Source organism: Arachis stenosperma, chromosome 3, assembly GCF_014773155.1.
Source record: "Arachis stenosperma cultivar V10309 chromosome 3, arast.V10309.gnm1.PFL2, whole genome shotgun sequence".
In the NCBI taxonomy this organism is placed as follows: Eukaryota; Viridiplantae; Streptophyta; class Magnoliopsida; order Fabales; family Fabaceae; genus Arachis; species Arachis stenosperma.
Window position 1 is genome coordinate 34,388,754 of NC_080379.1, and position 13,103 is coordinate 34,401,856.

The 13,103-nt window shown below is 35.2% G+C and overlaps 1 protein-coding gene across 1 annotated transcript; it reads left to right on the top strand.

Annotated features, from left to right (window-relative positions):
* The first annotated feature begins 11,206 nt into the window (after nucleotides 1-11,206).
* Nucleotides 11,207-12,813, top strand: LOC130965650 (F-box protein CPR1-like). Its single transcript, XM_057890412.1, has 2 exons — nucleotides 11,207-12,327; nucleotides 12,603-12,813. Exons 1-2 carry the CDS (start codon nucleotides 11,210-11,212, stop codon nucleotides 12,643-12,645), a joined length of 1,161 nt encoding a protein of 386 aa, XP_057746395.1. The 5' UTR covers nucleotides 11,207-11,209; the 3' UTR covers nucleotides 12,646-12,813.
* The last annotated feature ends 290 nt before the right edge of the window (nucleotides 12,814-13,103 follow it).

The following is a 13,103-nucleotide window of genomic DNA, read 5'->3' on the forward strand; positions in this document are numbered from 1 at the left end:
TATATCTTAAAACCCTAGTTATGTCTCTAATGTGAATTGCTTTAAATAAAACTCATTCAATACATCAACAACCCACCGAACCGAAAATCCATCATGCACAGAACCAAAATCACAAAGGCCACCGAACCGAAAAATGTTCATTTTGTTAATAAATCAATATCAATTTTCAATCAACAAGAATAATGTTCTTCAATGGAAACTAAGTACTGAAGATAGTAACAGAGTGCTAATTAAACTATCCAAACCAATAAGAACAGGAAACAATATCTTAAAGCCCTAGTTATGTCTCTAATGTGAATTTTTTTAAATAAAACTCATTCAATACATCAACAACCCACCGAATCGAAAATCCTTCATGCACAAAACCAAAATCACAAAGGCCATAGAACCAAAAAACATTCATTTTGTTAATAAATTATTATCAATTTTCAATCAACAAGAATAATGTTCTTCAATGGAAAATAAGTACTGAATATACTAACAGAGCTCTAATTAAACTATCCAAACCAATAAAAACAAGCAACTATATCTTAAAGCCCTAGTTATGTCTCTAATGTGAATTGTTTTAAACAAAACTCATTCAATACATCAACAACCCACCGAACCGAAAATCCATCATGCACAGAACCAAAATCACAAAGTCCACCAAACTGAAAATCGTTCATTTTTTTAATAAATTATTATCAGTTTTCAATCAACAAGAATAGTGTTCTTCAATGGAAAATAAGTACTGAAGATACTAACAGAGCTTTAAATAAACTATCCAAACCAATAAGAACAAGCAACTATATCTTAAAGCCCTAGTTATACTGTAAAAATCATTCGCAATAGTTCAATCAACTAAACGAAGCAAATCAAACCAGTAGAACTGAAATAAAACTAGGCGAAATGTGACATTGCAAGATTTTAAATGAACAGTAGTTTTATCATACCTTTTGTAGTCTTTGTTGCTGTTTTCGTTTGTTTCTGGTTGTTGCTTGCGAAATCTTCTTCCGATTTATTCGCAGTAGTGGTTTCTACAAAGAATGTGATTGAATTTTGAGTGATGTTCAAAGAGATTCGAAGAGAGTGAGTATTTTGGAGTATTGGTTTCGTGTTGAAGATGTAACATTAGTTCATAATGAAGCGCGAATGGAAAAACGAGGTGTTTTTTGTGTGGCGCGTGTTTCTCACTCAGCATTTAATGTGCTTGAAACAATTTGGGCTTGGGCCTATATGGTTATATAGATGTATGGATGTGTAGCAGCCCTCTATTAATGTCATATAAGTAGTTAATAGGACAATTTACCTATATAAAATGAATGGAAGAAAATTTACTCAAATGCAACAATTCAGAATCTTTTACCTTCGTGTCCTATTACTTTTTTTATATAATCTGTGGTAACTTACCACGTTTCAGTTAATTACACATAAACCATGGTAAGATATAATGGTTTATGAAGAGGGCTTTATGAATATAAAACATGGTAACATACCAAGGTTTATGAAGACGGCTTTATAAGCATAAACCTTGGTAACTTACCACGATTTATGAAGAGAAAAATTCTATGTATACGCGGTGAAAATCATTGTGTTGAAGAGGAGCATTTTCACAATGACAAGTGAAGATGAGAGTTTCCTAGTGTTAGTACATTGTTCTGGAAAAATTCAAAGATGCAAGAATATTAAACAACTTAACATGAACTCAACATACATAATATAATGAACTCAACAATAACAACTATGAACTCAACATCTAATATTAAACAACATAAGCATTCGTAATATAATGAACTCCACATCAACAACAAAAAAAGCTCGTAACATCTAAAGCATCTCTGGCAGCAGTATATCCTCACTGGTCACAGTTCCTCCGCGTATGGCCGGGCTGACGGCAGAGTCCACAACTCTTTGGGTGGTTTGGAGCAATCTGATCCATGCTACCCCGGATTCTAGTTGACTTTAGATGTCCATCTCTTGCATACCTCACATTAGGGTTGGGAATGACAGTCGGACTAGCATATTTGGCTAGAGGCCTTCTGGATAGGGGGCACAAACCCTTGCTTGTACACATTGAACACCTCAGTCATACGATACACGTCATGAACATATGATGCCCAATTCAGACGTGAGTGGGCGCAACATGCAATGGCATGACAACATGGGTAATGCATAGCCTGAAAGTAGCCACAGTCGCAAGAGTGATCCCTAAGCGAAACTCGATAGCTACCAAGTGAGAAGTTACCAGTGGGTGTCATCTCAGCCACCATATACTCGGACTGGTGCTTGTCGTATAAAGTAATGGTAAATCATCTCGAGTCTCTCATGTTCCGCTCTATTGCTTTCACCAACGCCTGAAGAAATTCATGCCCAGTCCCTATTTATGCCTCCGCCATTTGTCCTCGGACCACGAATAGCTCAGTGAGCCTTCCGTATGTAGACTTAACAAATGAAGTTACCGGGAGGTTCCGAGTACCTTTCAACACAAAATTCACACATTCACTAATATTGGTTGTCATGTGACCAAACCGTCTCCTGCTATTCTGATGCTGGGTCCACTTGTCATATTCCATTCGATTAGCCCAATCACACATAGTCGGATTCTCAGTCCGCATAATGTCAAACCAGTAATCAAATTCTGCTTCGGTATTTGCATAGGCAGCATTCACTAACATCCTCCTCGCATCTTGACCTTTGAAGCTGAGGCTAAAATTCGCCACCACATGACAAATACAGAACAGTCAAAAAGTACGTGGAGGTAGCCAACCACCATCGGGGGCCTTAAGGGCAGCCCTGATGCCGTTATGCTTGTCGGAGATAACAAGAATGCCTTTCTGCGGCATCATATGCTGTCGTAGGTTGGATAAGAAAAAGGACCATGACTCCGCATTTTCTCCCTCCAAAAGTGCGAACGTTATCGGCAAGATGTTCGAGTTCCCATCTTGCGCTAACACCAGCAGCAAGGTACCTCCATACTTTCCATACAAGTGGGTACCGTCGATGCTCACGTTGGACTTGCAATGTCGAAAGGCCTCAATGCAGGGTGAAAATATCCAGAAAAGACGATGAAAGTAGACTGTAGACTCATCTACCTGATCCCCAAGTCTAACCAGAGAAGTCTTCAATACTGTAATCGTCCTGGCCATGGTGGACTGAACCCCTAGCATCCAACGTGGCAACTCGGCATACGACTCTTTCCAATCTTCATATCTTTGTGCTATTGCCTTCTGCTTTGCCATCCAAACCTTTCTGTAACTAGGCCTGAATCCATAATTGGCTTTCGTTGCTTCTTGCAAGACCTTTATTGTTACCGCAGCATCCGCCCTAACCAATGGATAGATCCTCACACAGATAACATGGTAATCAAGCTGCCAGTGGTCACTGGAAATGAAGGTGGCCAAGTAAGTGTGCAGATCGTTGTACCTCCTAACCTCCCAAGTGCCCTTTCGTGCACGAAGCGATATGCAAATCAACCAACTACAACCCTTGCCGAACTCCTTGTATTTCCCATGATACTTTAGGTGATCCAACTCTAAGACCCTATACTCAACACCTCAACGGATGCTATAATCCTTCACACTCAAAACAACTTCATCTTTATTCTAGAATGATTGCTCAATCTGAAACTCTGTAGAAGAACACCTAACAGCAGCATCTCCATATGCCTGTTGCCCCAGAGCCTCCAAGTTTAGAGTGAAAAGTGCGGAGGATACTACTGTGTGCCAGAACTTGAAGGCACATGCTGTGTATGTGGATTGGCACCTGTATCATTATTGCTGTCCCCAATTATATCATCAGGCTCCTGGTCTGAGTCATCGTCCCGTATTGCATTCTCAACTCCATCAGGTTTCCCAAACCTTTGAACATCAGGAATAATGCCAGGACCATTGTCCACCTCATATGTCTGATGCCGAACCCCACGATTGAATTTAGTGCGAATGATCCACTTACAACCAACTGCATTCTTGCCAGGTGGTAAGGAGGTAATGGTCCGGGTTTTGTTTTGTTCAAGAGTAGCAAGTTCTGCATCAATAGCCTTTCTCCAACAATCATGCATGCCAGCCTCAGAGTAGTGTTTAGGATCAAGGTTGTTAATGATAGCAAGAGTGAAGGACAGGTGCTTTAGAGAGAAAGATGCGTATAACAAATGGTGGGACAAAGGATACTTACAATTTGAAGATAATTTGACAGTTTGAATGGGATCTCTATGTGAACGAAGGGTGAAGCAGTGATAGTCCTGAAGATAATATGGTTGCCTGCGTTCCCCTTTAGACCATCCAAAAATAGGAATGGAAGGTGGTGAATTAATGGTGGCAGATTGAGTAACTTGATTAGGAACTGTATTGGAGGTATGAGTGTCATGCAAAGATGCAATAGATGATTTAGTATGAGGAATAATGTTAGGGGCTGCGTGATTAGTTGCTAAAGATGGAGTGTCATGAATGTTAGGATGAAATACAGAAATAGGATACAAATCCAAGAAGGGATCCGAATTTACAGATGTGAATGATTGTGGTGCAGTGGAGTGTGAATTACTTGAAACAGTTTTGAAAGAAAAATGTTGTTCAAAAAATTCAGTGTTTCGGGACATAAAGATTTCTTTAGTTTCTATGTCAAGCAAAATTGAACCTCTAGTGCCGATTTTATAGCCTAGAAAAACGCATTTTCTGGACCTTGGATCCAACTTTTGTCTTCCAGCAGTGAGAGTGGAAGCAAATACAAGGCAACCAAACACCTTAAGTTCACTTAAATCTGGTTTAGAAATGAAATAGAGCTTCACAAGTAGTCATATTGTTCAAGAAGGCATTTGGCAATTGATTTATCAAATGAATTGAATGTTGTACAGCATAGTGCCAAAAGCATTTTGAGACAAATGAATGAAACAAAAGCGCTCTAGCAATAGCGAAGATGTGTTGATGTTTGCACTCCACAACACCATTTTGTTGTGGAGTTCAACACAAGAGGTTTGATGCTTAATGCCTTTTGAACTGTAAAACGATTCCATTTTGAATTCCAAACCATTATCAGTTCTAATTTGCTTGACAATTTTGTTCAACTTGTACTTCTTGGATATAGCAAGCATGATCAGTGACACCACTGTCAATTATCCAAGAGATTTTATGAAAATATGCACTCAAAATATGTCTACCTTTTGGTTGAGTGAGGGTGGCTGAAGAAGTAATATGGTTCACACTAGTTGGAGCTGTCATGAGTGGTTGTTGGAGCAGGGCTATTAACATTTCCTTATGATCAGTAGTCAAGACAAGCACGTCTCATTACTCTTATCATCTTGACCAGAATCAATTAGCTCAGCACTGGAATCCTCAATTGCCCCTTCACTGCTGATATGATTTGTAGATTTCTACTTCAAGTGTGTAGGAAAACCATTCTTCTTATAACAATTATCAACCAAATGACTAATTTGGTTGCAATAAGTGCACAGCTTGGAAGTATACCCTCCTCCATAGTTTTTAGAAGCTTGTGTACCTCGTCCTGAATTTCTGCCTCGTCCTCTGCCTCTCAAGGTAGGGTTGTTGCCCGAAGAGTGCTGCACTTCCATTGAGTTTGCAACTATTTTAGTATCCATGAAATCTGAATGGAACTAGCGTTCTTCCTGTGTTAACATAGCCAAGACAGTATTGATATCAGAAAAAGGCTTTAAAAGCATGATCTTAGACTTGACAGTGGGATATTGCTCGTTTAAGTCTCTCAAAAATTTAACAATATACTCCTCAGACGCATAATCTCTAATAATTTTCAATCCACAATTGCAACTATTAACACAAGCCAAACAGCTAGGAGTTGTATGAAGATTCTCTAATTCCTCCCAAATAGATTTCAATTTAGTGAAATAAGTAGTGACAGTGGAATCAGCTTGGCGAATAGCATAGAACTCCTCCACCAACTCACCAACTCTGAACACATCTCCATGCGGTAGCGAATTTTCAGATCGTTCCACAAATCTGAAGAAGAAGTGATCCACATCACACTCTTAGCAATTTCTAGACTGAGAGAGAGATTAATCCAAGAAAGAAGAAAGTTATTGCATCGATCCCAAGCTTCGAAGGTAGCTTCATGCTCAGCAGGTTTCACAATTGATCCATCTAAGAATTTTACCTTATTCTTTGATCTGAGAGCACGCCACATATCGTGTGACCACTGATAATAATTTTGAGGTGTGAGCTGAAGAGGTATCAATGAAGTGCTAGGACTTTCTCTAGGATGAAGAAAATAGGGGTTGATTGGGTCTGAAATAGGGGAAGAACCAAATCTGGTGAATTGAGCTTGGAATTGGGAGAATTGGGCCATGAAGGCAGTGAATCGTTCGAAATCCGCAGTAGAATGAGCAGAGTTGGTATTAGTATTCGTATCATCGGGTGCCATTGAAAGATCGCAAGCTCTGATACCATGTAAAATGGTACCAGTGTGATGCAGCAAGCTGTCAAAAAAAGAGAAGAGAAGTGAAAGCTAAAGCTGATGATAAAGTTTCGGCATATTGAAATTGAAGAGGACAGTGAAAAAGGTTCGAAGAAGTCAGAAAGAAATTTAGATGATGCTTCATTCATTCAATATACAGAGAATGTTCATCATCCAAATTTTTCTCTGACTTCTTCGAACCTTCTTCAGTGTCCTCTTCAATTTCAATATGCTGAAGCTTTATCATCAGCTTTAGCTTTCACTTCTCTTCACTTCTTTTGACAGCTTGCTGCATCACACTAGTACCATTTTACGACACCTGTAGATGAAAAGTGCTTGAAGGATGATTTTGGATTTCGAAGTACAACTTCATGATGAATTTGAGTAACTATTAATTTCATAGACCAAAGCTTAGATCTAATTTAATTTGGATAAACAACTTAATTAAGTTCTTTTGAAAAAAGAGTTTACACAATAAATATTTATATTAAAAATAACTTATAAAAAAATTATTTTATATTTGGTTATTTTGTGTTTGATTTTTTAATCTTAAAGTGTTTATTTTAAAAGAAGAGTGATAAAAAAATTATTATAAAAAAAGTTATTTTTTTAACTATTTCATAAATACTTAAATAACTTTTTAAAAAATACACCAAATATTAATACTATAACTTTTTATAACTTTAAAAAAAATTATTTATGAATCTATCCAAAGTCCAAACTGATTCTTAATTCAATAATTCTACACTTAAAAAAAACATTTTTTCATTTGTTTAATTTTTTTAATAAATTAAACTTTTTTATTAATTATAAAAAAATTGTTTTTCAATTTCCAATCTAAAACTGACCCTTCCCTTCCCTTATGTTTCCAAAGCAATTTCAAGTCTCCGAGTTGAGTGAATTGTTATGAATTGCGAAAAGCTCAGCATTCCAAGCATATCAAGAAGAAGAAGCTGAAGCACAATGTGAACAAAGCAAAAGAGCAATCGAGCATGGAGAATAAGAATCAGAATGACAAGAGCAAGAGCATTCACGACATCCTTCCTCTTGACCTGATTCACATAATCCTACTGCGGTACCGATCAGACATCTAGCTCGCCTCAAGTGCCTTTCCAAGCTGTGGTGCTCTCTAATTTCTGATCGTGACTTTGCGGAATTTCATTTTCACCACTCTCCAGCTGCTACCAACGCATGCTTCTTCATAGAAAATCCCACTATGACTTACTTGGTTTACTTAGACGACAATGATGCATCCCAAAAAGAGGCGTGCCCCCCTTTCTAGAAGAAATCACCTTCTAATTTTGAGGTATTGGGATCCTGCAGAGGCTTTATTCTCTTGCATTGACATCCACATTTTCTTGTGGTATGGAACCCACTCACTGGATTCAGCAAAAGAATATCCTATTCTCATATTGTTCCTCGTGGTAACTACCACAGCTTTAGGCTTCCCTGCGGTGGGCATCTGCATGCATCACAGGATGATTACTTAGTTGTTAAAGCTTGGACTATCTATCAGATTCCTTGCAAAGTCTTTCAGCCATTGTTATCCAGTAATGGTGATATTATTGGAAGATGTTATGATAAAACAGGGTACTTCATATACAATGTCAGAGGAGACCTGCTCAAGCATTTTAAAAATCTTCGTCCGCCTCCCATCTCCCATATCCGATACTGTGTACACAGAGAGTCTCTTGCGGTTTTGCCACTCCCTAGCGACATTAAGGATAAGAAGAAAAGGAAAACTGTATGTAACTTTCCACCAAGCTATTTTTGTTAGTTTGCATTGCATTGTGATTAATGAATAAGCAATGTGTAATATGCATTATGCATCAAGTTGCAATCAAATGTCACTTTAGTCCATGGAAATTGAAATTTGAATTTATTAATGGTTAAGGAATCATTAATCATTGTCTTGCTTCTTATGGGGTTTCGAAGTTTAGATATTTTTCATGTCGAAAGCTTTGACTTTTACCAGTTCTGCTTTTTTGCAGGCCATCAAGTTCACCATTAAGTTTAGCATCACCAAATATTCAAACAAAAAAAGAGAATGAGGAGCCAACATACAAGTGAACAACTTGCCACTTGGGGAGAACATTTGAAAAGTGCGAATGAAGTTTAGTCTCTTTTTAAATCCAATATATCTTTTGAATCAAATCTAATAGTAATATTTCTTGGTTGGTTATGCAAAACTTTAAAGGATTTATTTTGCAAATTACATGATATACTTCTTCTTTTAATCTTTATCTTTAGCGTGGTTGTTTTGAGAAGTTCACTAGCAAATGATCGCAAACCCAGAAACAAAAAATTACAGTATATATGAGGGTTGTTTTACTTGAACATGTTTTGAAAGGATAAGTACTCATATAAATAGTTTTGCGTGCACTCTCATAGTCTCATGTCTCTCTATTTTGATATAAAGATGAAGTACGATTTTCTTCATTTATTTATTTTGTTGTCTTTATGTTAATTTAGCTTCAAATTTTATCATGTCAAAATCTTATGAACTCAATTCAAAACTTTTTAAATGTAGATTCTTTTTGAGATAATACGTTTCTCGTACAGACTTAAGATGCAAAGTGTGGAGTCTCTTATAAAATTCCTGTTTGCCTCTCTTTTATCGAGCAATGTGTGCTTATTTTATTAATCTTGTATCTAGTTTAATTTTAAACTATTGGGAGTAACATACATAGTGAATAGCTTTTGAGGAGAAGTAGAATTAGCATCAGAAATTTTAGCCATGAAAATCTTTCACAGGCTATATTATTGTGCTGAACTGGCGATTACTATACATAAATGTACTTTTCTCGTTGATTACTACCTCCAGTTAACACCTAGATTTAGCAGCATGCACAAGTGATGCCATAAATAAGAGAAAGAGAATCAGGAGCTAACATTCAATTGAACAATTTAGACATGTGATTTTGCTGTAAATAAAACAAAGGGTACGCAAGTTGAGTGGGAAGAAGCTTCAAGAAACTCAAGTTTTATTTTGCTTTGAATTATTATCTTCTTTCCAAATATGAAGGGAAAATAACTCAGGAACATCTGAAAATTGAAAATTGAGTTACTGGTTTTGTTTTCTTAGTGCTAACCCGTCTGTTTAGATGATTATGAAGGGTTTACTATTAAAATTTTTTATTTTTTAAATATTTTATTTTTACTATTAAAATTTTTTCAAATATACTAAAATATCAAAAATAATTTTGTTAATATCTTAATAATACTCATATAATTTGATAATGTGTTTACTAAAACTACTTAAACACACCTTAAAAGATATAAGTTATAATATCGTAATTTGAACATGATTTTTATATAAATAAGATAAAAAAAAAACAAAAATTAATCACCATAATTTTAAAAAAGTTAAAGACTAAGGTCCAGTTTGGGTAAATAACTTAAATAAGTTCTTTTGGAAAAGGAGCTTAAAACATAAGGACTTTTATTAAAAGCAGCTTATAAATAAGTTATTTTGTGTTTGGATTTTTAGTTATAAAAGTACTTATTTTAAAGTTGTAGCATTTGGATAAATAACTCAAAAAATAAATTTTTTTTATAAAAGAGAATGAATATTAAAATAACCATGATAACAAATACTTTCCAATATTGAATGTTGATTTTACATAACCTAATCACTAATATTGTGTATGATATGATAGGTGAAAATAAAAAATAAATATGAAATGCGTGTCAATATATATTTTATTGTTGTTTTTTATTTTTTATTTTTACTCCTATTAGAACTCTCTTCTCCTTTATTGAGGTCAAGAACTTGTTATAATTAACTATGAAAATAATAATAAGCTATAAAATTACATATGAAAAAAATAAAATTAAAACTGAAATTTCATACCACACTTGAATACAAATTTAATAATAAAAAATAGTGATAAAATGATAAAAAAAATTTAGAAGGAATATATGCAGTAAGTTGTTCAAATGTAATATTGTCTGAAAATGTAGAATATCAATACTTCCATCAGATGTTAAGTAAAAATGGTGAGACTTGGAACATTGCGTAAGAATGATGGTGGAAGGCCAGTGCTTCTAGCAAACCTTGTGTGAAAATGGTGATGAAAGGTCAGTATTTTTCATAGAGTCAGGAAGGAAAGTAGATTTTTTTGTTTTAAAATTAATTTTTTTAAGTAAGTGGTAGAATGACTTCTCGAGAAGCAAGAAGTCATATATTTCTACTTCTTCAAAAAACTGCAAATTAACTTTTCGGGAAGTTAAAAGCTTTTTTTAAAATAGTGCCAAACATATAGATTGTGACTTTTCATAATCCAAAAGTTAAAAAAAAAGTAGCTTCTGCTACTTCCCAAACGGACTCTAAATTTGTGTAACAAAAATGCTAATCGAACGTAAGAAATAGTCACTAAATTAGTTATGATATATTTGTGTATAAATATACATATTTTTAAATTTTTATAATATCTATTTTATATTTTAATATATATTTTATTTAAATAATTACTTTAATAATTAATTTTTAGAATATACATAATATACTTATTATTGCTTTACATTTTTGAAAAGCAATATATCTAATATAAACGTTTAAAAAATTAGAGACTAATTTCTCATTTTTGTATCCTAAAAATTTAATTTCTTTTTATTATTACCCATAAATTTACAAAATAAAAATTTGGGGTTAATACCTTTAGTTTTAACTAATAATCCCGTGTTTTAACTTAACTGTCATTTAATTTTAATTCTAATTTAATTTTCATTGTACATATTGTATACCGTATATATTAGCTCCTCATACTTTATCATAACCTAAATAGAAGAACAAAGCAAAGAGGCATCAAGCATGGAGAAGAAGCAGAAGAGCATTCACGACATCCTACCTCATGACCTGATTCACACAATCTTACTGAAAGTGCCGGCCAAAAATATCGTTCGCCTCAAGTGCGTTTCGAAGCTCTGGTACTCTCTCATTTCCGATCCACACTTTGCGGAATTGCATTTTCAGTACTCTCCCACAGCCACCAACGCATTCATCTTTACAACAAACTGCATTCAGGCTTACTTGGCACTATTTATTGAGGACAATTATGGAGCACGCTTAAAAGTGGTGTATCCCCCTTTCAAGAATAAAACTGATTTTAAGGTCCTGGGATCGTGCAGAGGCTATGTTCTCTTACATGGAAACCCACATTTTCTTGTGGTATGGAACCCACTGACTGGATCCAATAAAAGAATACCCTACTCTCATATTGTTTCTCGTTGTAAGCACAAGGGCGTTAGCCTTCCCTGCAAGTTCCATCTCTATGGATTTGGTTATGATGCTTCACAGGATGACTTTTTAGTTGTTGTAGCTTGGCAGGATAAGGATGACCATTATCATTTTGATTGCGTTTCCTTGAGAACCAATTCATTGATTAATCTTGATGCTGCACTCCCCAAATCATTAGGTCTTATGGAGTGGCAACCTCATGGATTGCTCTTGAATGGTGCTATTCATTGGCTGCCTTTGTCTCTTAAAACTTACAGGGATACTATTCTTATCTTTGATCTGAAGGAGAGGACTTTCTCAATGATATCTGCCCCGGAACAACCTGAAATGAGCGCATGCTCCTATTCAAGTCTCGCCTTACTAGGAGGCTGCCTAGCCTTGTATTATCCCAATAATGATAGCTGTAACACTCACATATGGGTGATGAAAGAATATAAAGTGCATTCATCTTGGACTCTCTATCAGATTCCTTGTGTAAACTTCCAGCCTTTGTGCTTATCCAGTAATGGTAATATTATTGGAAGAGGCTATATTTCTAATGATAAAGTAGACTACTTAATATATATTGTCAGAGGAGACCTGGTCAAGCATATTAAAAATCTTCCTTGTCAGCTCCCCTTCCATGAGACCGTTACTGTGTATACAGAGAGTTTCTTGTCGCTCCCTACTGACATTAAGAATAAGGATAATCGGTATGTAACTATTCTCCTATACTTTGCACCAAGCTATTCCTGTTAAGTTTTCATTGCATTGTGATTAATGAATAAGTAATGAGTAATATGCATTATGCATCTAAGTTCCAATCAAATGTCACTTTTGTCTATGGATGCTGAAATTGGAATTTATCAATGCTTAGGGAATCATTGATCGCTGTCTTGCTTCCTAAAGCCTAGTATTGTGGCGAGGGATTTTAACTTTTAAATTATTTATTTTTTCATGTGTAATGCAATGGTGATCTTTTCTGTAGGCCATCAGAATCAGAAAGATGTCAAACAAAGAAAGAGAATTAGAAGAGAATGACTGCAACAGAGACACTTAATTCTATTGTAAATAAAGTGTAGGATTGGCAAACTGAGCTAGAAGAAGCTTGTAGAGAATTTTATTTTATTTTGGCTTTGCTTTAAATTATGATTTTCCTTCCAACTATGAATGTGAAAAACAGGAACATTTGAAAGTGCAAATATAGCTTCCTCTAGTTAAATTCAATCTGTTATATTAAATGTTTTGTCTTTATTCAATATTTCCTTGGTTGCATTATCATGTCTACACAGAATATCACACATCAATATGAGATTTAACATGTAAACTAATTGTTAATTTGTCAAGTTTGGCCTTAGTAGTAAGTATTTCAGTATTTTGTTTGTTGGGATTACAGTTAGGATCGTTGTGTTAGCCACTTGAATTCTTAATTGTTCATAGAGCATGTGCTCGTAGGACTTTCTATCATGGTAGGTTAATTGAACCACGT